General features: G+C 48.6%; 2 protein-coding genes across 5 annotated transcripts in view; both read left to right on the forward strand.

The window, feature by feature from the left end:
* The window catches only part of DHDDS (dehydrodolichyl diphosphate synthase subunit), a 32,444-nt gene extending 15,483 nt beyond the window's left edge, over positions 1–16,961 (forward strand). For 2 of the 4 annotated variants that reach the window (XM_059135401.1, XM_059135402.1), the window contains exons 7-9: positions 4,425–4,539; positions 6,949–7,056; positions 14,690–16,961. In XM_059135401.1, coding sequence (XP_058991384.1) covers positions 4,425–4,539; positions 6,949–7,056; positions 14,690–14,929 — 463 coding nt within the window. In that variant the 3' untranslated portion in view covers positions 14,930–16,961. Of the gene's footprint in view, positions 1–4,424; positions 4,540–6,948; positions 7,057–7,376; positions 7,535–14,689 lie in introns of those variants that run through there. The other 2 variants (XM_059135403.1, XM_059135404.1) reach the window with 2 other exon arrangements.
* Positions 16,962–18,100: 1,139 nt separating this feature from the next.
* Positions 18,101–22,009, forward strand: HMGN2 (high mobility group nucleosomal binding domain 2). Its single transcript, XM_059135406.1, has 6 exons — positions 18,101–18,313; positions 19,299–19,343; positions 19,512–19,541; positions 19,896–19,946; positions 20,586–20,681; positions 21,136–22,009. The coding sequence occupies exons 1-6, from the start codon at positions 18,299–18,301 to the stop codon at positions 21,169–21,171; spliced, it is 273 nt and encodes a 90-aa protein (XP_058991389.1). The 5' UTR covers positions 18,101–18,298; the 3' UTR covers positions 21,172–22,009.
* Positions 22,010–25,116: the final 3,107 nt, after the last annotated feature.

Genomic DNA, 25,116 nt, shown 5'->3' on the forward strand with positions numbered 1-25,116 from the left:
CACACATAAGTCACCCGTGCCGCTGGGTCACGCTAATGGATGCGTAGGGCACAAGCTGATGTGATGAAAGCAGTGATGAGTTGTGGTTCAAAGTTCAGCCAGTCATCTTTTTATTTTATTTTATTTATTTTTTAAGATTTTCTTTATTTTTGACACAGAGAGAGAGCAAGCAGAAGCAGGGAGAATGGCAGGCAGGGGAGAAGCAGTCTCCCTGCTGAGCAAGGAGCCTGATGTGGGGCTCCATCCCAGGATACTGGGATCATGACCTGAGCCAAAGGCAGCCACTTAATCGACTGAGCCACCCAAGCGCCCCCAGAGTCGTCTTTTTAAAACACAAATCCAGTAATGACATAAATATTTATAACAAAAGAAATCACACTGTGAACACATTACAACCTGTGTTATGCTTTTGTTCACTTGATGTTGTAATATGAGCACTTTTCTATGCCTCATATTTTTCATCTTTTGTCTCACCATTTCTAATGGCTGCAGAATGTGTCTTGCTTTAATTGACTTAATCATTCAAGTTGTTGGTTATGTAGGTTGTTTCTAATTTGTCCTTACTACAAATAATGCTACAAGGAAGTTTATAAACTTAACTCTTATCAGGATTTTGCTTTGTTACCTCAGGATCTGGGTGTGTCCATTTCATCTTATTCTTGCCAAACAGAATTGTAAACTACTCTGGTTTTGTAGGTGAAAGCTGGTATTTCACTTTTTTTAACAGAAATTACTTCTGGGCACCTGACTGGCTGAGTCGGTAGAGTATGAAACTCTTGATCTTGGGGTTATGGTTTCAGCCCCAGATTGGGTGAGAGATTACTTTAAAAAAAAAAAAAAAAGAAGAAGAACATTATTTCTTTAAAGTCTTCATGTAGACAGCTAATGCCAAGTAATGATGAATTTTTGTTGGCCATAGCACAGATGTGCTATTTTCATTATGTTGATTTTATCTCCTCCTGCCCCCTTAGAGTTACCTCATTTTCAGTTAAGAATTCTGCCCACTGCTTGAAGTAGATGGAGCAAACCTTTTGCAGACACATTTGAAACTCAGAGAGATTAAGTGGGGATCTGAAGTCACACAGTAAAGTGGTGGGATTGGAAATAACATTTCTTCTTTATTTACATAATACTTTATAGTTACTTCCTGAGGTACACTCAGATCTGTTATTTCACTTGTTTTTGTTTTTTTAGGGTTGGGGGCAGAGGGAGAGAGAGATCTCCACGCCAGCAGGGAGCCCAACACAGGGCCAAGTTCACAACCCTGAGATTATGACCTGAGCTGAAATCAAGAGTTGGATACTTTTTTTTTTAAAGATTTTATTTATTTGCCAGAGATAGAGAGAGTACACACAAGTAGGCAGAAAGGCAGGCAGAGACAGCGAGAGAGGCAGGCAGAGACAGTGAGAGAAGCAGGCTCCCTGCTGAGCAAAGAGCCCGATGCGGGACTTGATTCCAGGACCCTGGGATCATGACCTGAGCCGAAGGCAGCGGCTTAACCAACTGAGCCACCCAGGCGTACCAGATAATTTTTTTTTTTAAGGTTTTATTTATTTGACACAGAGAAAGAGCGTACAAGTAAACAGAGTAGCAGGCAGAAAGAGAGGGAGAAGCGGGCTTTCCACTGAGCAGGGGACCCAATGTGGGACTCAATCCTAGGATCCTAGGATCATGACCCGAACCGAAGGCAGTTGCTTAACCAACTGAGCCATCCAGGTGCCCCTGTTACTTGATTTGATTTGACCCTCACAGCAACCTATAAATAGATAGGACAAATGTTCCCATTTCAAAGAAAAGAGAACTGAGAAATTAGATTTATTATACAGGGCCTCAGATTTCTTAGAGAATTAAGACCATGCAGCTAAGACGAGACTATCAGATTTTTAGGGAAATTCTTCTTGCAGTTCATAAGTGAAAACTCCCTCTGTGATTTGCAGAAAGAGGTCCCAAAGGAACACAGATGGTAAATGTAGTCTCATTTTAAATACTCAGCCCAGGGCTGCCTGGGTGGCTCAGTCAGTTGAGTGTCCAACTCTTGATTTCAGCTAATATCGTGATCTTAGGGTTGTGAGATCGAGCCCCAAGCTGGGTTCTGTGCTCAGCAGGGAGTCTGCTTGAGATTCTCTCCCTCTCCCTGTGCCCCTCCCCCAGCTTGTGCTCCCTCTCTCTTCTCTCTCTTTCAAATAAATAAATAAATCTTACCGGGTGGGGAGATGGGGGTTGGGAAAAAGACAGCCCAGATCCCTGCTTTTTAAACTGTGCTCCTTAAAGAATGTTCCCACGAAGAAATTTTATCTTCTAGATCCTCCCGAGATGCAAGTCTTACCACTTACAGATTCCAAATTCTGCCTCTTGGTGCTTGGTAGGACAGGTAATCAGTGTTCTTAGAACCAGCGGACTAGCCTTGCAGATAGCTTCTTTTCACGGACAGGCGTGTTTTACTTCCGATAAATGGGAGCAGTCCCCATTCTTCTTCCATTCCGTCTCCTTTCTAAATGTCTGTCTATTTGAGAAAGTAGCTCTTAACAGGGGCTGATCATTTTGCTGTTTTTTAGAATCTTAAGGAAATATGGATTTTTTTGCAGTGTTTCAAGATCCTCATGACTTAGAAGTTTTTAAAAGTGCTGTTCAGCGGCACCTGGATGGCTCAGTCATTCAAGCAGCTGGCTCTTGATTTCAGCTCAGGTCATGATCTTGGGGTCCTGGGATGGAGCCCTAGGTCAAGCTCTGCGCTCACCAGGGAGTCTGCTTGAGATTCTCTCTCCCCCTTTCCTGCTACCCCGCCCTGCACACACACATGCACCTCACGCCCTCTCTCTCTCAAATAATAAATCTTTTTAAAAAATGTTCTAAAATAAAAAATTATTTTATTTATTTATTCATGAGAAACAGAAAGAGAGAGAGGCAGAGGGAGAAGCAGGCTTCCTGCAGAGCAGGGAGCCTGATGCAGGACTCGATCCCGGGGTACCGGGATCATGACCCGAGTTGAAGGCAGACACTTATTCAACTGAGCCACCCAGGTGCTCCTAAAAAATGTTCTTTATAGTACATTCAAACAGTAACAGAAGTACGTAAAGTAAAAAAGAGATAGTCTTTCCTTCCAAAAGTAATCACCATTGAGAGTATGGTGTTTATGTCTTTCTAAACTTTGTTCTTTCTTTATTTTTCATTTTTATTTTTAAAATTTGTATTTATTTACTTCTTTTTGGAAGAGGGAGAGAGAGCATGCACATGAGGGGAAGGGCAGAGGGAGAAGCGGACCCCCCCCTCCCCCCCACTGAGCAGCGAGCCCGATGTAGGGCTCGATCCCAGGACCCTGGGATCATTACATGAACCAAAGGCAAATGTTTAACCAACTGAGCCACCCAGATGCCCTTGTACTCTATTTCTTCTTTTCCCTTTTTTTTTTTTTTTTAGAGGGAGTTGTTGGGCAGAGGAAGAAGGCAAGTGAGAATCTTAAGCAGGCTTAACCATGCCCATTGTGGAGCCCAAAATGGGACTTGATCTCATGACCCTGAGATCATGACCTGAGCCAAAATCAAGAGTTGGACGCTTAACTGACTGAGCCACCCAGGCGCCTCTGCACTGTATATTTTCTGAAGCTTGTTTTTTCATTTAATGTTAGCTCTGATCTTTCCCAGTCAGTGCATTTAAATTTATCTTTATTGAAATAGTTGCATTAGTGTTGTATCAAATTGCAGGGTCAGATGTGTACATCTTATTTTACTTATTTTAAGATTTGATTTAGGGGTGCCTGGGTGGCTCAGTATGTTAAAGCCTCTGCCAGGGTCCTGGGATTGAGCCCCACGTCGGGCTCTCTGCTCAGTGGGGAGTCTGCTTCTGCCTCTCTCTCTGCCTACTTGTGATCTCTGTCTATCAAATAAATAAATAAAATCTTTTAAAAAAAAAGATTTTATTTATTTGAGAGAGAGAGTGTGTGTATGTATGCAGATGAGCAGGGGAGGGACAGAGGGAGAGGGAGTGGGGGAAGCATATTCCTTGCTGAGCTCAGAGTCCAATTCGGAGCTCCCATCGGAGGACCCTGAGATCATGGCCTGAGCTGAAGTTAGACTCTTCACTGACTGAGCCTCCCATGTGCCCTGGATGTATGCACTGTAGAAAATAAGGTGTTTTAAGTGAAGGACACATTCTAGTGGGTGCGTCTGGTTTTAGGCCTGCAGTGAAATGACTTTGGGCAAGTTATTTATCTTCTCTGAGCCCGTTTCCTTATGTATAAAATGAGGATTGAAATACTTCCTGTAGTTGTGAGGACTAAAATCATACATTCATTTAAATGTTTAGGACCTCTGCCTATATTGGCTCGTGGTGTTTTAAGAATTGGGAAGCCTGACGTAGGAGTTCACCATGAGAATAAGCCAAAAAGAGATGTGTGCTTACCCTTGTCTCTTCCCCACTCACCTTAGTGATGTCTCTGAGTCTCTGCTCGATAAGTGCCTCTATACCAACCACTCTCCGCACCCTGACATCTTGATACGGACTTCTGGGGAAGTGAGGCTCAGCGACTTCTTGCTGTGGCAGGTAAGCAGTTTGCAACCACGGTGGTTGTGTTTGTGTCAGCCTGAAAACTGCGATCGCACCCGCAGGATGGATGTGGCAGGGCTCCTCCCCACTCGCAGCCACGCTGGCACCGGAGAACAGGGGTGGGGGTTGGGGGGGGCAGGAATCTGGAGAAATGTATCTAGGCTGTGCCTGGTCACATTGCTGTCCTTCCTCTTCTGTCCCTGGCTCTGCCAGCCTGGGTAGTTCTTGCTCTCGGAAGGGCCTAGAGGAAAATCAAGGCTATCCAGCTGTGGTGAAAACTTCACTTGTGCCCCTGTTCAAAGCACTGGCCTTCTATCTTGGGTTCCTGAGCCTAAGCTGCTGCCCTGGTAATCTGCCAGCTACTACTCCAGCCCCTGTGGGCTAGAACCTGGCTTTGCAGTCACAGGTCTGTTTCCTTTGGAGAAAGCAGCTGTGTCTATGCAAGCACAGTCCACAGGGATAGATACTATATGTAGACTCTTAGGGGCCTGCTGTTGCCTTTTAGCTCAGTTAACCCTGTGGTCCCCTGAAAGCTCGTAGCCAGATGAGTTTGCTTTTGCTTGAAAATCTCCCATCATCTGTTAACTTGGCCCCTAAGAAACACATGACCATTCAAGGAGAGGTTGGAGAGACTCCGCTTTGTAGCAAGTTCCAGAAATTTTGATGGACCATAGTCTTAAAAGATTTAGCTACTGAAGATACTTTTGGTCTTTGGCTATATTGAAAGAAATAATGTGCAGGTTATGGTTTGGTGGTCGGCTCTGTGGGTCAGATCATGTCCGAAAAGTTTACTTCCGCGCACTGAGTTTTATTTTCTTTTTTAAAGATTGTATTTATTTATTTGACAGACATAGATCTCAAGTAGGCAGAGAGGCAGGCAGAGAGAGAGGAGGAAGCAGGCTCCCCGCTGAGCCAAAAGCCGGATGCAGGGCTTGATCCCAGGACCCCAGGACTATTACCTGCGCCGAAGGCAGAGGCTTTAACCCACTGAGCCACCCAGATGCCACTGGGCACTGAGTTTTAAAAGACTGCATTGGCAAACTGGAGGACTTAGCAGAAGTGGCCAACCCGGATAGCAAGGAATCTGGAACTCATGCCATGTAAGGAATGAGTGAAGGATAATGGTCTGAAAAAGGGAGGCACGGAGACAGTTCATTCTCTGAGAAAGAAATACTGAGTTCCTCCTTTGTGTGTTGGGCATATGGCAATGACCAAGTCAGAGATAATCCCTGCCGCCTTCAAAATGTATCATTTGGGGGCGCCTGGGTGGCTCAGTGGGTTAAGCCGCTGCCTTCGGCTCAGGTCATGATCTCAGGGTCCTGGGATCGAGTCCCGCATCGGGCTCTCTGCTCAGCAGGGAGCCTGATTCCCTCTCTCTCTCTCTCTGCCTGCCTCTCCATCTACTTGTGATTTCTCTCTGTCAAATAAATAAATAAAATCTTTAAAAAAAAAAAAAAATGTATCATTTGTAGGCAAAGGCAAACTGAACAAGTCATGACAACCTTGGGGACAAATAACAGGCAGCTCTAATCTTGCCTTCAAATATTTGAAAGAATGTCATTTTGAAGAAGAAACAGACTTGTTCCAGAGCAAAGGCCTGAGACTTTGGTAGAAGTTCCAGGGAAGGTGTCATTGGTTTAGCAGAACAAGCTATCGGATAACTAAAGTCAGCCCTCTTGAGGCACTGAATTCCTCCTCACTATTGAAGGTATCAAGCGATGGCTGTCGAGAATGTTCCAGAAGGAACTCTTACATTAGTGATTATTATTAGGGTTCACCCAGCTCTGTAGTGTGACTGCTTTGTGTACATTATCATGTTTAATTTTTATCATACCTTAAAAAACAGGTGCTCCTGTCAGCCAGTTTTATAGTTGAGGAGACCAAGTCCCAGAGAGGTTAAGTAACTTGCCTCAGGTCACATGGATGATAAATGGTGGAGCCAGGATCCAAGGCAGGTAGTCTGGCCCCAGAGCCCAAGCTCTTCACCACTGTGCCCTGCTCTGCTCCTTAAAAATAACAGCCCCGGCTACCATTTGTTCATTGCTGACTTTTATCAGACAACATGTCTCCCAGATGACATCTAAGGGCCAAGAGCCAATAACATAATCCAGATGTTATTTCATAGTCCTAAAATTGGCTCTTAGAAAAATCCTGGTGGGAATGTTGATCTAGTCTTGCTGTAGTTCTGCCTCGCTGCACACAGGTGCCTCAGATGACCCCACCCTATGAGCAAGGCACTTTGGGGCTGGCAACAGCGGTAGCTGCAGCTCAGGGCGCCCGCCTGGGCCCTCTCAGCTCTGGGCCGCTGGGTCAAGCTCAGCCTGTTCCTTTGGAAGCCTGAACCAGGAGTATGTTCTAGCAACATGCTACTAAACTATCCTGTCTTCTTTCCCCCTGCTTTCCCAGACTTCCCACTCCTGCTTGGTGTTCCAACCCGTTCTGTGGCCAGAATACGCATTCTGGAACCTCTGTGAGGCCATCCTGCAGTACCAGATGAACCACAGCATGCTCCAGGTAAGAAAGAGTTCAGGGCTGGTCTGACCGGATGTGATGGAAGAAGAGGTTAGCATCGACTGACCGCCTACTACTTACACGAGGCACTTGCTAATAAGCATGTTAATGAATATAGTAGCTACTCCTTGTTTACTATATATCAGGCGCTGTGAACATTTTATAGGTACTAGCTCATTTAATGCTCCCAAGATCCCAATGGCCTAGGTATCATCCGCCCCACTTGTTTAAGTGAATACAGCAAAATTCTTTTGTTAAGGATGTATAACCAATAAGAGATAGAACTGGGATTCAAGTTACATGTCTATAATCTCTTTGCACAGAAACACAGGAGACTTCTCAGAGAGACTGGCTATTCCCTCACGGTATTAATCTAGTAAAAGATCGTAAAAGTGAAAGTATGCAAAATTCAAGCCTCTTCCAGAAGGGATTAAGAACAAAGTAGCACTGTCTTTCTATTATATAAAATATGTTCTGCCAACATTTGAAGTTCTTTCAGTTTTGATCACCACATCTGGAAACAGGTTTTAATAGGAGGCAGAGTCACCTGCATCTGATTAGAAAATTCTTGATAATAAGGGTAGTGTGCGTGGTCGTTAGTACGTTAGATGTATTCCGGTATGTTTCTGTATTTAACCCTTCCAGCAATCCCCCAGGTTTGGTATCTGCGTTTTCCAAATCTGGAAACAGAGGGGCAGAATCACTGTCTCAACGCCACAGGCTTTTAAACCCAAAGCTGCTGCTGCGGTTTCTTGAGTCTAGAAAGACAATGACCAGAAGGAAATAATGATTTAACTCAGGCCTTCTTAATCCTCTTGGAGAATCTGATGGAAACCATAGACCATCTCCCTAGAAAAATTGCACAGATCATTCTAACACGTGGCATTTTGCATAGAATTGTACTCATCACCGAAAAGATGTCAGGGGTTTACATAACCCCTGGAATCTGTCCGTGAATCCCAAGTCCAGAACTCCTGGAAAAAGTCCGTCAAATCATGAAGCTTTGGTCCTGTGCTTCATCATTAGAATATGAAGAATTGAAAGAGGGAGTTTTGTTCAAGTGAAAGGAAAAACGGCAGAGTCTCAACTATCCACCATCAGTGAGGAATTAATATCATATTTTTCCACATGACCAAAGCTCCTTTAAGAACCTGAGTTTTTTTTGTTTTTTTTTTTTTTTTTTAAAGATTTTATTTATTTATTTGTCAGAGAGAGAGTGAATGAGAGCGAGCACAGGCAGACAGAGTGGAAGGAAGAGTCAGAGGGAGAAGCAGGCTCCCTGCGGAGCAAGGAGCCCGATGTGGGACTCGATCCCAGGACGCTGGGATCATGACCTGAGCCGAAGGCAGCCGCTTAACCAACTGAGCCACCCAGGTGTCCCAAGAACCTGAGTTTTTTTCCTATCCCTTTTTGCTGGAAAACTTAACAAAAATGTGTCTTGTACATAATCATCGACACCTGCTATATACCAGGCACTTGCTAATAATGATGATGGTAACTGCCATCTTAAAGCTCTTCACTGGACAGTGATGCCTGTGGAGGGTGGGACTGTTTGCCCTAAGCTAGATGGCCCCCAAATAGCTTTGGGATTTCGTGTATATTTCCGTACAGCCTCCGTGGCATTTTCTACCACCATCAGTGGCTAATTTCGACAGCATCCCTCCTCCTCTTCCTATTTACTGTTTAAAATCGGCTATAGGCTAGGAAACCAGTCAGTTGGGCTTGCTAGAAAGAGGTCTGTAAAGTGAGAATAAACTGGCTCTGAAGCCCAGAGAATGTTGGTGTGTGAGCTTTGGTGCATGGATACTCTTATCTCGGATTTGGCTGCTCGGAAGCCCTTTATAGTCATTTCAGGTTTCTTTCTTTCTTTCTTTCTTTCTTTTTAAAGATTTTGTTTATTTATTTGACAGAGATCTCAAGTAGGCAGAGAGGCAGGCAGAGAGAGAGAGGGAAGCAGGCTCCCTGCTGAGCAGAAAGCCCGATGCGGGGCTCGATCCCAGGACCCTGGGATCATGACCTGAGCCGAAGGCAGAGGCTTGAACCCACTGAGCCACCCAGGCGCCCCTCATTTCAGGTTTCTCAGGCGCTTTCCTACCTGGCTGTCAGAGGACTTACTTTGATTCGTTGCACAAACAATACCAACTATGAGTCAAGGATTATATTAAGCATAAGATTCCTACCTTCGTGGAGCTTATCGTCTTCCTTGAGATAGTTAATAAACAAGTATATAAGAAAATTTCAGATTGTAATAAGGCAGTGAAGGAAACAGAGTGATATGCTATAAAGTAATGAAGGAACTAAGAGGTACTAAACAGAGCAGTCAAGGAAGGCCTTTCTGTGGAAGTGGTTTTTCAGCCATGACACAAAAGATGAGAAGCAGCCAGATGTGTGAAAATCTGGCGATAAAGAATTATTCCCTACAAGAGGAGCAGTAGTGCAAGGACACTGAGGTTGTCAAGTCTGGATCTTGGAAGAACGTGCAAAGAGGCCTTCGTGTACAAAGAAGGGAGTGAGATGAAGCTGGGTGTGAGTTAGGCCTTTGATTATATAGGACCTTATGAGCCATGGTGACATAGCTGAAGAATTTTGATCAGAGGAATGACAGGATCTGATTTATTGTGCAACAATCATTCAGGATTTTTGCGCGGGGGGCAGCAGTCAGGGGGACCAAACTCCTACAGTGGTCCAGGTGAAAGGATGTGCCGCAAGGTTGGGGGGTGGCTGTAGGGAGGGGGAAGGCTGAGTGGACCGAGATGGGGAAAAATAAAATTTAAAACAGAAACAAATGAAAGTTAATAATACAACCCCTAGAGTAAAGAGTTAGTTCAGGTTATCTGAACATAGTTCTCGGACTATATATCTTTAGTGAGATGGACTAGAATACAAACTGAAAGGAAACTTAACCATTACTCAAGAGGTTCCCATTACGGGTAATGCTGATGATGTAATTTTGAAACTCATGGATCTCGGAGGATAAAACAAAGTGAGTACAAATATTAATGTTACTAGGAATCCAGACATGTAGGTTTTGGCCTAGATGGTTGGGAGGATGGTTCTGCTATTTCCTGGGGTGAGGGGGGAACGTGTTTGAGGACAAGTGTTAAAAGTCCCATCCTGTACCTGGGAACCCTAACTGCAGACATTTACTGAGTTCTTACCACATGTCAGACATCCTTTACATGGATTCTTTATAGTGCTAGAAGGTCAATACCATTGCCACTATTTTTAAAGTGAGGAAACCAAAGTTAAAACAGAGATGTTGACTGTCCTGAACGCTTTTTCAGGGAGCCCCTTGGGGATCCTGGCCAGGCTCTATCTACCCAGGAGTCCTCAAAGCTCTGTTTCTAGAAATCTCAGCACCTTAGCAGAAGCATTAAAGTAGATTCCAGACTAACAACATCCTCACCAGTCTGGCCTCAGACCAGAAAGCTGGTCTTTCCAGGGTCTTCCTTTTATGTACCCTGTTTCATGACCAAACTAGACTCTTTATGGTTCCTTGTTTGGGATCCTGCCTTTCAGTTTCCAACCTCCACATCTGTGTTCCCATCCCATTCCCCAACTTCCCATTGTTAAAATCTGAGCTGCTCTATCTCTAAGTCCCACACAGTGTGTCTCTGTTCCTATAGGAAGCCAGGGCAAAGGCCAGGGCGGTGACTTCTAGAGTAGCTCATTGGGCTGATCGTCCCTGGTGCAGGCTAAGTGAAGCAGGGACTCAGCCACAAGTTGTTTGAGGCTAGACCTTGGTATCTGAAGGGGCCCTGGCAGTCTTCAGGTGATCACCCATCAGCTGTGGAAAATGGGGGCTGGTTAAAGGAGGAAGTATTGACTCAGATGCAGTAGGACAAAGGGAACATCAGCAGGGGAGGGATGGGTGGCAATGCAGAGCCACTGAGCCTCGGTTACAAGCTGCAGGGATGGAGGTCCATGAGGGGTCACGGACAGATGTGAACAGTAAGTGTTTGGTCCATCTCATCTGTAAGAGTGGTGTCATAGAAGATACGTGTTCCCACCACACTCCCTTTGATGCACTTGTTAGAGATTAAACATGGGCCTGGATCAGTCGACTGTTTTATTTCTACTTTATTCTTCAGGTAGTTGCTGTCTTCTCCTTAGGAAAAGTTAAAAGCTTGAACTGTTGTCTCAGACATCCCTGACTTTGCATCATGGCGCCGCCTGCTAATCCTGCCATTCTGTGACTGGCAGTGACTTTACCCGGCACAGTATCATTTTTCTCATCCGTAAAATGAGAGGAGTGGCGTCAGTAAGAATGCCTGCTTGGGGCGTCTGGGTGGCTCCATGGGTCCAGGGTCCAGCTCTTGATTTTGGCCCAGGTCTTGACCTCAGGGTCGTGAGTTCAAGCCCTGCACTGGGATCTGCTTTAAAACAAAAAAGAAGGCCTGCCTCAGGTTTGTGCTAGGGTGCAGTAAGCTGATATAGCAAAAGTGCCGAGAGCCCTGCTGGAACAGAGTTTGTCTTAAGAGAATGGTGACCAGTATCGTTTCCCAACTGTGTCTCTGAGCCCTTCATCAGAGTTCTCCTGGCTCCAGAAAAGCCGTAGGCTCGGAGCACCCTTCTCGTCCTGTCCCGGTATAGTTCCTTAGGCAAGGAGACCCTGGGTACTTCAGTACGTGGTGTTTCTGGCAGGGGTAGCTGTCTAGGCAGCCTTCCAGAATGCATCCCCTGTCCCTGGCACATTGGCTGTCGCAAATGGGGGCTTCTGGGAGGACTTGTCCCTGGCTCATGAATGTTTTGTGACCAAGTGCCCACAGCCTCTCTGCAGGCCCAGACAGTGTAGCCGAGGACTGGAGGATTTATGTTCTAGAGGGGCTGTTACATCTTGCTCCCTAATTCTGCTGAGGAGAGAACAAGAGCAGAGAGCCTTAATGCTCAGGAGAGGTCTGGATGAATAGGTCAGAGCCCCATTTCTCCAAGCAAGCTCCGTGGAGCCCTTGCACCAGGATGGCATAAGGTCTGTACAAAAAGTCTCTAAGGAAATTATTAATACCCCCACACCTGATTGGGTGTTCCACAGGGACAGTAGACAGTATGGTCAGGGAGAGAGAGATTGACTGCTAGGACTTCCTTGAGCCTGGATTGTCTGAGGCAGAGTGCCTGAGAAGATTTCGAACACGTCTGATACGTGGTAGTAGATCCAGACTACGTGGAGGCCGGACAGACGGCATTTATATGCACTGATGCCCCACACCGCCCCTACCCAGTGCAGCTTTTCCAGAGATACATTGCCCATCAATCTCTCAAGAAGCTGCCTTAGTGGAGAAACCAGTGGAACTTCTGCCTGCTGTGACCTAGACCATGTCCCTCCCCACCCCAGCCTCAATGTCTTTGTACAATGGGGAGCTGGGCAGAGGGTCTCAAGGAGCTCCCCTGGCTCTGTCATCCTAACAGTAAATCTGATTCCTGGCAGTTAGGGGCCGCGCTCTTCCTTGACTGCAGCCTTCCTGTCCGGCACTCGGTCTGGGGGTGCCATCAGAAGAAGCCTGAGCCTCACACAGTGACTAAGCAGCTCCATGTTTCCTACCTCTGTGGCTTGGTGCTCCCCTCCTTTCTGTCCTACCAGAACATACCTACTTAGCTCTGGCCACAAGCAGCGGTGAGGGAAGAGCAGCTGACTGTGACTAGCCAGCTGCCATGTCGGCTCCCAGTTTCTCATTTTTCCTTTAAGCCACCCATTGTGCAGAGGACTCACTTTGGCCTGGTCAAGCTCTTCAGTCAGTTCTGTGTGTCTTTGCCATTATTCCCACTCCCTGGTACTCTCCTCCTCCCATATACCCCACCTTTATCCAAATCCGCCCCGTTGGTTAAAGACCAGCTCATATTCTGCCTGTCCATGAGGCGTCACTGTTCCTTGACCTTCATCAGCAACAATGTCTCTCTTCTCTGAGCTATTTGACCTTTTCTCTTGCCTCTCTGCCTTGTATTTTGGGACTTTGTGTTTAGATCCATGTCCTAATTGGCCCACAAGCACATGGATTGCTGAGACGATATCCTGTACATCATAGTAAGGTCCTGTACGCAAAACCCAGGGTTCCTCCCAACCAAGGCCAGGAAGAATCCCTTCCAGCAAGATGGAGGGCCTTCACAGCAACTTCTCAAACCCTTCTGGTCTTTGTAACTCCATGTGTAAGCTCATCACCCTAGCAGAAGAGTGCCCTTGAATGCCTGGGTTTGTACAGGAGCCTAGGGAGGGATTTCCCAGATTTTCCATTTGTCATCTTTCCTTGCAGTAAACCTTTATTGCTGAAATCCTACAAATCACTTCCCTACTCTGACCTTCTATGTCCGTCTCCAACAGATAAAAAGTAGCTCCACTGAGAGGGTCAAGTGCTTGTGCATATGTAAGATAGTCTTTAAAGGGGGAGGACAGAGCAATCCAGGTTTACAGGCTGAGCAGGACACAAACAGGTACACATGCTACTATAAGGTAGCATGTGGTAAGGGTCATCAGGGCATAGAACGCCAAGTTAGCGGCAGAGTGTGGTTTCTTACACGTGGGATGGGTTTGGAGGAGGAGCTCTGGTGCCAAGGCTCCATGGCCAGTCAGGGTGGCATCACGTCAGGGAGGCACAGCAAGGCCTTGGTCCTGCTCCAGGGGGATTTTCCCCTCTCCAGGAGCTTCCTCCCCGCCTTCTTAAGGTCACCTGGTCAGTTGAGTATTTCACATGTACCGGGTGCCCAAGTGCCAGAGAGGAAAAGCCACACGGTCTCTGCCTCCTGGGAGTTGATGGTTTGTCTGAAGAAACACAGGCGAATGAGAAGTGTTGCCAGCAAGCACGATCCCTTCCCTGGTGTCAGAGCCGGTTCCAGGAGCCCTGGGCACTTGGGCAAGCCTTCCTGTGCTTTATTTTCTAACAGAAAAGTGGACTGTGGACACTAACACCTGTTCTACTCAGTAGAATGCAGTAAGTGGCTTAAGGGAGCCGAAGCTCTTTCTCACAATGTTGCTATGAGGATCCTTTGCTGGAAGAGTCAGGTCGGTCTCCCTACAGGAGGCAAGTCTGGAGCCAAACTTTAAAAAACAGTTGAGGGGGTTGGGACAATGGTACCTGTAGAGTGACCCTGGAAGCCAAAGGAGATGACCTAGTGACTGTGCCCCAGGCAGGAATAGAACATTTCCTGCGGCAGAGAATAGACAGTAACTTGTGAAATTGCTGTTTCCATGTGAGAGCCTGCTAATGTGCGGGAGAGGGTTTTGCATATATTATCTCTAATCCTTAAAATCACTCTTCAAGGTAGACACAACCCCCACTTTACAGATGAAGAAATGAGGTTAGGAGAGGATTTGCCCAAAGCCACAAAGCTAGCTGGTAGGGGAACCAGAAGTCAGACCCAAATTTGCCTGGTTCTCTTCCAAGTGTAGGCCTGAGAAGAATTTCATGAAAGACAGAGGCTCCCACCTCAAACAAACCACGATGGACCCCGAGCTGCCAGGGCTGGGGCCCTTGCCTCCTGGGTACCACCCATGCACACTTCCTGATCTGGTACAGATCTGATACAGATTCACCGTTGTCCTGCTTATTAGCTTGGCCCACTGGGTGCCCCACCTCCCTGCCGCCTCCATCCCAGTTGCCCTCACACCTAAAAATGATCTCCCCACCCAATCCCCACTTTTCTCTAGCAGAAGGCCCGAGACATGTATGCGGAGGAGCGGAAGAGGCAGCAGCTGGAGAGGGACCAGGCTGCAGTGACAGAGCAGCTGCTGCGCGAGGGGCTCCTGGCCAGTGGAGACGCCCAGCTCCGACGGACACACTTGCACAAACTCGCAGCCAGACGGGAAGAGCGGGTCCAGGGCTTCCTGCAGGCCCTGGAACTCAAGCGGGCTGACTGGCTGGCACGTCTGGGCACTGCATCAGCCTGAGTGAGGCTGGCCTCCTGCCACTTTGACCTGCCCTCTGCCTCCAGGGCCCCACTCCCCTTTCTTTTCTTGGTGAAAGGCCCCTCCCTCCTAATGATGAATTGTGTTTCCTTTGCTTGGCAAGGGAGCCCCAGAGGACCGGTCTGCTGGCCAGAGGTACACCTTTTGCTGGCCCAGTGGCCTCTGGAGAGGGTTGAGGTGAGAGTCTCCACAAGTACACTAAAGCCAGCTCCCGTCACCAGTAGGTTTGGAGAGCAGGGAGCTCCAGGTCTTCCCTGCCTGATCCTTCTGCCTCTGCCACTTCTGCCACCTCTACGTGTGCTCCAAATGCACTTTATTTTTTCACCAGCACATCCTTTAACACACAGAATTTCAGGGCAGAGGTCTCCCCCAAACCCTAGCCCTTTACCAATCCATCTTAATCTTCTACCCGACTTTCACAAAAGATTTGGCTCCACCTTGGATCCGCTGGTAAATAGCTAATAGGCAGCCAGCGTTATTTGGGCAAGGAAGGGGAGGGAGTGACAGAAAGAAAATGTGCCCATCTGCTGCTCCTCCCCCTGGGCTCTCCACCTGGGATTTGCTATTGAATCTCTACCCCCCTCCCACCGCACAGTGCTGATTGCTCACTGAAAGGCTCAGCGCCCCCAATGGCGCGCAGAAGCCAGGCGGGTGATTACAATCCAATTACCTATTGTCGACTCAGCCCACACAAGCTTTTCTCCTCCTCTTGCGGGGCATGGGGCCAGGCTCCACACCCCTGAGAGACCGCCCCGTCCATGACTACAGGGTAACAGAAGGGCCCATAGGCCCTGGTGAGTCTGATCCACCACAGGCCTCATACCCTGGAACACGTCACAGGACCCAGAGCGTAGAAACAAGCACTTCTCCCAACTGACTGCAGTCCTCACCATCTCAGACTCTGGCCTCTTGCTGCCTGTCTCAGAGGCTTCTCTGTTGTTGACCTGGCCCCAAGTAGGCCCTGAGACGATTTATTCTCAGCATGGCAGAGTCTCACCTTGTCAGGGCCAACGCTGTCCAGCAGGGAGAGGAGGGCCAAGTTGAGGGCTGTGTCCTGTCCCTTAACGTCTCCCGGCCAGGCCTTGCTGCAGAGCTGCTGAGAGGATTAGTGCCTTTGTAGAGCTGTCTGCCTGAGCAGCTCTGCTTCAGGTGCCGGGAGCAGCAAGCACCAGCCTTTCACACCAGCCAAACACCACCGCTCTGTTCAGTCTCCCCGTTTTAACTTTCTGCAAACTGTTTCCCCAGCACCTCCCTCTAGGGGAGTGGTGGGGTCTTGCAAGCAGTGCTCCTAGCAGTCTTGAAACACCTAACTTCCCTATATTCCAGTCTCCTCTTCCCCTTCCTGTGCCAGGATACCTGGCGCAAGAGACCCTTGGCCATCATCCCTGCTCCCAGAAGCAGACAGAAATGCCAGACACTGCGATTGAGAAGCCAATCAATGCACCCTTTGGCAAGCCCCCTACACACACCTGGCATTCCCCACAACCAATCCCTGGCACACGGCTCCCAGAGAGCAGGTGCTGTACATTTTCCAGCTTTACAATGGGGCTGTTGACAGCCTTAATTAGGGAGGCATGAATTATGCGGCTATAATGTAGAGCCCTACAATTAAGGCGGGAATGAGGGGCTGGAGGCAACAAACGGAATCTGCCCAGTGAGCCTGACTATTGAGTCCTGTCTCCGTTCTTGTCTGACTTTCCCTAATATGACTGGGGTACAGCAGAGATGAATGAAGCTGATGTCTCTGGGTTTAGGTCCTGTATTCTGGGGGTAAGGTACACAGAGTGGGACAGGCAGGGGCTGAGGGACCACTACTGCCGAGGTGCAGAAGCTGCAGATAGAACTTGTGATTGCTTCCTGCCCGCAAGATTTGTACAAACCCGCTCAATCCTTGCCTCAAGAAAGTAGGTGGGACCTATGTAAATGCCCTCTCACCTGTGAGCTAGTCCCCCACTTGAGGATATTTATTGTGTTTTTGTGTTCTCCTGGGTTTCAAATAGAATTTTAAAAATTATTTCTTAGATGTAAAACTTGTCTACAAACTACAATAGAAGAACACCTGGTTTTGCCGCTGCAATTGTCTGCCCTCCCTCAGGTGCACTTAGCTACCTCCAGGATCCCCAGCTTTGGGGGCCGTGCGAGGTGGGGGAGCCAGTGGAAGAGCCCTTTTGCCATTGCAACACCTGTTCCTTTACTTGTTTCCTAATCCCTGGTTGCTATCGTCCACCCTCCTTGTCCTCCCGCAAGTGAGAGGAAGCCAGCCTGCCAGGGTGGAAAGGAGGGATTTCGCCAGCTGCGATTGCAGCGCCCAGGCTTGGTGGCCGCGTCGGGTGGGGGCAGCTGAGCTTGATGTCTCCAGAGCGGGTGGAGCGTAGGGGGAGGGGAGTGTTAGTAGGCCTAGGCGGCTGCTCTCCATCATTCTGTGGCGGGGTTCCGAGGTCCGGGAATACAGGGACCTAAGGGAGCCACTCGACAGGCTTTGGGGTGGGGGGGCTTCGTTGGCATTTGGGGAGGCGGCTGGGAAACGGGTGCTGAAAGGACAGCTCCTACCTGCCCCACAGCACCCGAAGGGGACCTCTGCGTGTAAAGTCTCCTCCCTCGAGCCCCCACCCCACCTCGAGTGGACCGCCTTCCAGGTGAAGAGCACGAAAGGATTCCTCGGAGTGGCAGCTTGGAAGGATGCACGTCCGGCTGCGCCAAGCTGGCTTCCCCACTCTTTCCCCACTTCAGCGTCAGCCTTGGCCCTGGGAATTGGAACCTGTGCCTCCAAGCCGCGCGCTTCCTCCCGCCTCCGGCGGAGAAGGGCGGTGCGGCCAGGCCTCGCAAACCCTTCTTCTGGGGCCCCCAGCGGGAACAGGAAGGAAAGCGGCCGAGATGCGCCCTAAGTGTCGCATGGCTTGGAGAAGTGGGTAGCTGGGTTGCATAAGGTGGAAGGAACTTGGTAGTTTGCAAAAGCCAGCGCTTGGCGGGAGCTGTAACGCAGAGCCCGCCGAATCGCACACCCCCTCCTCGTTTACAGCCATCGACGCGCGCCTCCCCCACTGCGCCCCCACCCCCTAGGCGCGCCGCCGTCTCGCGCGCCCTCCCCCCCCGTACCCCCCTCCTCACTCCCTCCAGAGGAGGTGAGTTTAAACCCCGCCCACGTGACCCCAGCTGGGCCAATGAGCGGCGGCGGGAGGTGAAATCCGGTTCTAACCGGTCCGGGGCTCCCAGCGCTATAAAAACTTTATAAACCCCCCGGAGCCCGAGCAGTGTGAAGAAGAAGAGGCGAGAACGACCCCCGGACCGGCCAAAGCCCGCGCGCCGCTGCATCCCTGCGTCCAGCGCTTACGTCCCGCCGCCGTCGCCACCATGCCCAAGAGAAAGGTACGTGGCGCGAGGGCCCCAGGCGCTGGGCCGCCGCTGCCGCCGCCGCTACCGCTGCTGCCGCCGCCTCCGCTTCCCCGGCTTCGGGACGCGAGAATCGGCGCCGGGCTGGAGCAGGCTTGGACGCCTTGCACAGGAGCTCGAGACGGTGTCAGGCTGCCCCGGGCTAACCCTGCGCGGCTCGGCTGCCCGCGGGCGCCAGAGGCCATATTGGAGGAGCGGCGGCCGCGGCGGGAGGAGCCATGTTGGCGGCTGTTTATCCCGCTCCCCTCGGGTTCGCCGTGCCCGCCCCGCGCCCCCTCCCCCATCGCCATGCCCCCTCCCCTCCCCGCGGGCGGGCAATTCAAACCCGAAAGGGCGGGAAGGCGGCGCTCGGGCTTGGCGGGCGGGGGAGCGCGCTGCCGCCAAAAAACCGCCGCCGTGAGGGGGCGGGGCCCGTGTCCCTTGGGGCGGGGCTTCACTGTGTGGCCCCGCCTCCGCCCACGGCCCGGGCGCACTGACTCGCGCCGGTGCGCGCCGCTGCCGCCTACGAGTTCCCCCGGCTGCGCGCGCCTCCAGTCTCCCGCCCTCGACGGCTGCCATGGTAACGGCGCCCGGGCCCCGCCTCCGGAGGGGTTTGTTTGCACCATCTGCAGCTGTTGCTTCTGCTTGGCGCCGCGGCGCGGGCTGCGCTCCTCCGAGCTCCAGTTTAGCGCGCGCTGCCCGGGGCGGCTCCAGGCCTGCTGGGGCTCGGACACCCGCCTTTCCTGCGCGCTTTGGGCCATCTCGGGCATGATGCTTGCACAGTGGAGCAGTAAGATTGCTGAGCATTCAGGACATTTTCATAGGAGCGGGGGATGCTAAAACTGGAAGATTTGTATGTCTTGGAAAAGTTGTGTGCAAGACTTCCCCCTTCAGTTTTTTTCCTTAGGACTGTTACGCGTAGTGAGTCGTAAGCATTGCCTTCGAAGCTACAACTTTCTTAGGTTTTGTTTGTCTTTTACAGGCTGAGGGGGATGCTAAAGGAGATAAAGCCAAGGTGAAGGACGAGGTGAGTCTTAAACAGCTTTGGGACTCCTTTGCTGGTAATTAATCACACCTCTAGTCCGGAATTTCCCTATGCTCTCTGCGCTTCCTATAGTCTAGACCGAACTGATAACAAAATTTTTTACCTTTTGGTTTTTAATTGTCCTGTTTCTATTTTTTTTTCTTTTAATAGCCACAGAGAAGATCTGCAAGGTTATCTGCTGTAAGTGTTCTGCTATTAAACTATGTTTATCCCTGAATGAAAAGTATTAAAAATTCCCTTTGTTTCTCGTGGGTTATGGTTAGTGGCAGCTTTTGAATGAACTACTGTCTTGTGGGCTCTCACCTGATTGATACTCGCTGGTTCTGAAATTCAGGTGGCTTGTGGCCAAAGTGGGACACCTTGGCATATTACTTAAATGGGTTCCTGGAGATTGGAAACTCCTAACGGAAAGCCAGCCCCAGAGGCTTTAGGAAATAACAGAAACTTATGTGCCAGTAGTACTGTGATTTGGAGGTAGATTGTTTCTTTGGCCCATCATACTAATATTCTATTTTTCTTTTCCTGAAATAAAAGAAACCTGCTCCTCCAAAGCCAGAGCCCAAGCCTAAAAAGGCCCCTGCAAAGGTGAGTGGAACTGAAAGACTAGGATGCTCCTCGGAGTTGCTGCGGCTTCCCACATTGCTGGCAGTTCTGCTGTCTAACAGTTTCATCCATTGACACAGACTTGATATGAGAAAGTTATTTGAACTGGCCTTTAAAAGTTATATTGGAATTGATCATTTTCACAGGATGAGGCCTGTCCTTCAGTGTCCTAATTCAGCAGACTGATGACCCTGTTAATGGACATTCTAACTTGTTTTGATAGCTTGCCTTATTTATCCCTGACATTTTGTAGTACTGGTTTTCTAATCAAGAACTTTATCAAGATAAAAATAACAGGGCAATAGGGTTCTGGGCGGGGGAGTCCCCAGTTTACAAGAGATTGTACATATTAAACCTGAGTATTCAAGGCACTGTTTCTTCTATTTTTTACACTCAAATAAAAACTTGTATACTGAAGACCACAGCAGATGATAATTTGGTCTTGTTTTGATCCATTTTTATCAATGGGGGAGGGTTTATAGTCTGTGGGTGTTATCTTTGATAAACCTGTGTCGTACAGAACTTTGCAGAACATACCCTGCTCAGGCAAAATTTGAGGAAACTGCTCCTTTTTTTTTCTTTTCTTTTCTCTTCTTTTTTTTTCTCCCTTCTCCTTTTTAGAAGGGAGAGAAGGTACCCAAAGGGAAAAAGGGGAAAGCTGATGCCAGCAAGGATGGGAATAACCCTGCAGAAAACGGAGATGCCAAAACAGACCAGGTACAACAGCTGTCCGACTTTGTGAAGCCGGCTCTGAGTCAGTTACCAATTCCAGAAGCTTCTTTTATCTTTCTCCTGCTCCTGTATTGCCCCAAGTGTGCTTTTCAGCCCAGAGTTTGCTTGTGGTTTTTCCATGAGCTTACATTCTGGAATCCTAAAGTCTCTGCTGTCCAATAATGGGCACTGTTGTGTGAGCTCCGTGTTGTGAGCTCACGCTACACCATAGTGTTTTCAAGCTGAGGATAAACTCTTCTGATGCAAATGTGTTTCCTTGCCCAGTTGTCCAGTGAGGTCCAGAGGGAAGGTTACCAAGTTCTCAAAACAAGGACTGAGTCTGGAAGGATCTAAAATCTGAACTTGGGTGTGGGTGCAGTTGTAGTGCTAGTGATGGGATATGAATGAAAATCATGTCAAATCTGTAGGTGGTGACACTGTATTGATCTTCTTCTTCTAGGCACAGAAAGCTGAAGGTGCTGGAGATGCCAAGTGAAGGGTGTGCATTTTTGATAACTGTGTACTTCTGGTGACTGTACAGTTTGAAATACTATTTTTTATCAAGTTTTATAAAAATGCAGAATTTTGTTTTACTTTTTTTTTTTTTTTTTTTTTTTTTTTTTAAGCTATGTTGTTAGCACACAGAACACTTCATTGTTGTTTTGGGGGAAGGGCATATGTCACTAATAGAATATCTCTGAAGCTAAATTGACACAAGGGGAAAACACCTTCCCCTCCTAGTTTTGAGAAACTTCCTCTTGGCTCCCAGGAGGAGGGGTTCCTTGACGTTGACACACATGAGCCGCCTGGGTACAAACCCCTTGGTGGTGTGGAAAAAACTAAAATTCAGTTTTTATGTCCTCTTCTCCCTCTCTGCCTTCAACATAGACTTGACTCCCTTAAACCCAGAGACCTGTTGGAACCTGACCCCCAAGACATGGTTCCCAGTATGTCAGGCAATCTGGACTTGACAAAGTGTCACCACTGAAATGGCGTCCCTCAAAAGAGTTCCTTTTTTAGCTCGTGGATCTTCAGATGGATAATCCTGCCATTTTCATTTCATTTCCTGAAAGTCAGGGTCGGCTTGTGAAAAGTTGTTAAACAACATGCTAAATGTGAACTGTCCGCCCTCACTCTAAACGTCCCTGCTCCGAGCATCACATGAAGACTGCATTGGGTTTTATAGTGGCTTTCTGATTTTGGTAGTCCATTGAAGAAGGGAGTTTGAAAGTTGTTGTATACTGTTAACGATTGTCTGCCCATGTCCTGCCTGAAATACCATGATTGTTTATGAAAAGTATCTTTAATAAAGCTGGATACAGTTTGGCTTGGAATGCTGCCTCTAATCTTTTCCCAGGAGTGGGGGAGCCTGGTTTCTCCAGGTCTCTTGGCACAGGACGCATTCTGGTGTGAGGTGTAGAGGTTTTCCGGTCCAGCCATTCTGGTCTCGTCCGGCTGTAGAACACAGTGCTAGGCGCAACTAGGAAAGATCCCTGGAGCGGACTGCTGGTGGAGGCCGGAAGCAGAGGAGCGATTTCTGTACTTGGTTGTGCAGCATTACGTGAAGTGTATTTCTCAAGGCAGAGTTTGGGTAGGTCTAGGTTTTGGCCTGGTAGTGGACAGCAGAAGAGCCTTCCACTTCATTCACATTTAAAATCTCCCTAAAACTAGAAAATTAGTAGGACCAACTATAGTCCTTGTGTCCGGAAAAAGTGCTTCTGTGTCTATACAATCGGCCGTAGACGTCTAAGACCGACGGGCACTCTTGTTCTTAAGACAGACACAGAAGTCTTCTGTGAATTGATTACATTCTTGTCCTTGCTCGTGAACTGCTCTAACTGCAAACCAGAGCTGTTAATGGGGACTCTGATTGCTTCCGTTAAGAAACCCTGCAGTGCACCCCCTTTCCTCCAGAGGAAGGAGCAAGAAGTTAGCTCTTGGGGAAATAGAGCTTGTAATAAATCGATGCTTGCAATTGGAATGTGCTTTCACAAGTCACCTCTATTGTTTGGGTGAAATAAAGCAAAGTGGAGATAAAAAAAAAAAAATACATTGCTTTGTTTATCCCCTTGGAAAGGTAGCACTAGTCTATGAAGCACTTTCTTGATCATTTTCTGGTGCATTATCTCTAGTCTTCGGTTTTGAGACAATTGTGTAATGCAAGTGTTAACGCCCTTTTTATGAGTGAGGAAATGAGCTCAGATGAAGAAACTGGTTCAGGGTCCTGTGTACAAGAGTGAGTAGCAAAGTCAGGGTTCAGACTCCCAGCTTTATTCAAAAATAACCTCTGACTTCTTTTGGAGAATTTGTCCACTTAGGCAACTTGCAGCCACTTGCTTTCTCTGTTGGTGAAATCGTTCTAAATTGTACACCTAGTTTTTACTCTGAGGGAGGTGTCCTCTGCCGAGGGGACGTTACTGCTGTCAGGGAGACAGCAGCTTGGTATTGGAGCAGAAGTTGCGGAGTTGGAGGAAGCCACAGCTGGGGTTGCTTTAATCACTGTTTGTGGGACTTCAGATTCAGTCAGATGTGTTCAGCTGTGGACCATGCTAGGACCTCAGCCCAAGCCTCTTTTAATTTTTGTGTCAAAAATTCGGTGTTTAGCCCCATTTTACAGTTAAAACGCGAAGTGACTGGCTGACGTTAAACCCAGTAGTAACCCTTTATTCCTGTTCCTTAGGAATTAGGATAAGTAGGGTGAGCTTGAACTTCGTTTTTCCTTCATGGGAAATACTTGCTGAGTGGACTAGCCCTGGACAATGAGAGTACCTGGGCTTACATACCAGGAACCCAATCTTGAGAACACATGGTGAAGCTGTTTCAGCCAGCTGTAGTCAGGCTCTGTGCCAGCCCTGTCCTGGTCTCCAAGCCCATTTTATCCCATCTCTGGGAAGCAGTCACCATAACCTGGACTAGATAGAATGGGTGCTTTGGGCTCTAAGTAAAAGAAAATGGCTTACAAGGAGGAAGACCAATCTCCCTAAATGACGTTCTGAGCTCAGGTGGTTCTAAGTACCCAGCTGGTTCTTTCCAATTTCTGTGCCCTGTTGGCTGTGGCATGTTGTCCAGCCACCCCACCTCCCCCAGGTCTGCTGCTCCAGGCCTCAGCTCCACACTGGTGTCCAGAGGCAGAAGACTGGTTTCTCCTGAAGATTACCCAGAAGCCTCTCAGCAACCGGGGTTTCTTTGGGCAGACCTGGACCACCTGCCTGCCCCTAAACCAATCCTGGCGAGAGGGATGAAACCACAGATTCTGCTTCGGATTGGCCAGAACTGCTGGAATTAACTGGGGGGCGGGGGAGAGATGACAGAAGAGGACAGGTGCCACAAGTGGCCAGCCGCCGCCCGGGCTCAGGGCCCGTGCTGTCTCCAGGCTTCCCCAGGACTGGCCTCCCTGCATTTGCTGAGCAGAAGCCCAAAGTTGAACTAGAAATTCATTAGGAATTCACCATTTTAAAGCATGCAATTCGGTGGTTTTTAGAATATTCACAAGGTTGTGCAACAACACTATATAATTGAAGAATGTTCCATCACTCAAAAAAGAAACCCCAGACTTGGCAGTCATTCCCTGTTCCCTCTTCTGGCCTAGGCAATTGCGAATCTATTTCGTCTCTCTAGATTGGCCTATTCTGGACAATTCTATAAAGTGTAGGCTTGTGACTGGCTTGGAAGCACGAGGTGCTCAAGGTTCATGGTGTTCTAGCGCGTGCTCGATCCCTTTTGTCAAATACTCCCTTTTACAGGTAAACTCTTAACGCTTTTGGAAAGTTCACATTATGCCACTTTGCTTTTACAAAAGACCTATTAAAAAAAAAATTGAAAAAGCAGCACTGAGCCATTCCTGAGTCCAGGCAGCGTTCCCCACTGAGCTGCGGGGGTGGCCCCTCCAGGTTCCCTTCCCACTGTCTACACTCCAGACCAAAGCACCAGAACACCCTTGAACTGCGTGAGCGTAGTGCCTTAGTGCAGTAGCAGCGCATCAGTCTCATAATCTGAACTGCGTGAGCATCCGTGCTATATCTCGATTTATTTTGTGTATATGTTAGCAAGCATGTTCTCAGGTCTCAGACCAGCCGGAGAGGTGTTTCTGGGGTCCAGGAAAACTCACAAATGTGTCCATCTGTATGAGTGGGGATTTGTTTGGTCTGTGAGTTCATGGGGGAGCTCTGCTTTCTGGATAGTGGGGCAGACCTGTACCAGAGTTTGTTTATTCATTGATCACTTGAGAGCATTTGGGTTGTTTCCACTTTAGGGCTGTTTTGACGCCTTCTCTACCGAGAACACACTGTTGGCATGGAGCAACGTTTTCAGCTCTTGCAGATCTATACCTTGGAGTAGGATTGCGGGGTCTTGAGGCTCTGCCACTCCCCGAGGAGCTGCAAGGCCGTGTTGGGACAGCAGCTGCACCGGGTTCCACTCCCAGCAGCCCCAGTGCACGAGG

The sequence above is a fragment of the Mustela lutreola genome, chromosome 10 (genome assembly GCF_030435805.1).
Source record: "Mustela lutreola isolate mMusLut2 chromosome 10, mMusLut2.pri, whole genome shotgun sequence".
Taxonomy (NCBI): domain Eukaryota; kingdom Metazoa; phylum Chordata; class Mammalia; order Carnivora; family Mustelidae; genus Mustela; species Mustela lutreola.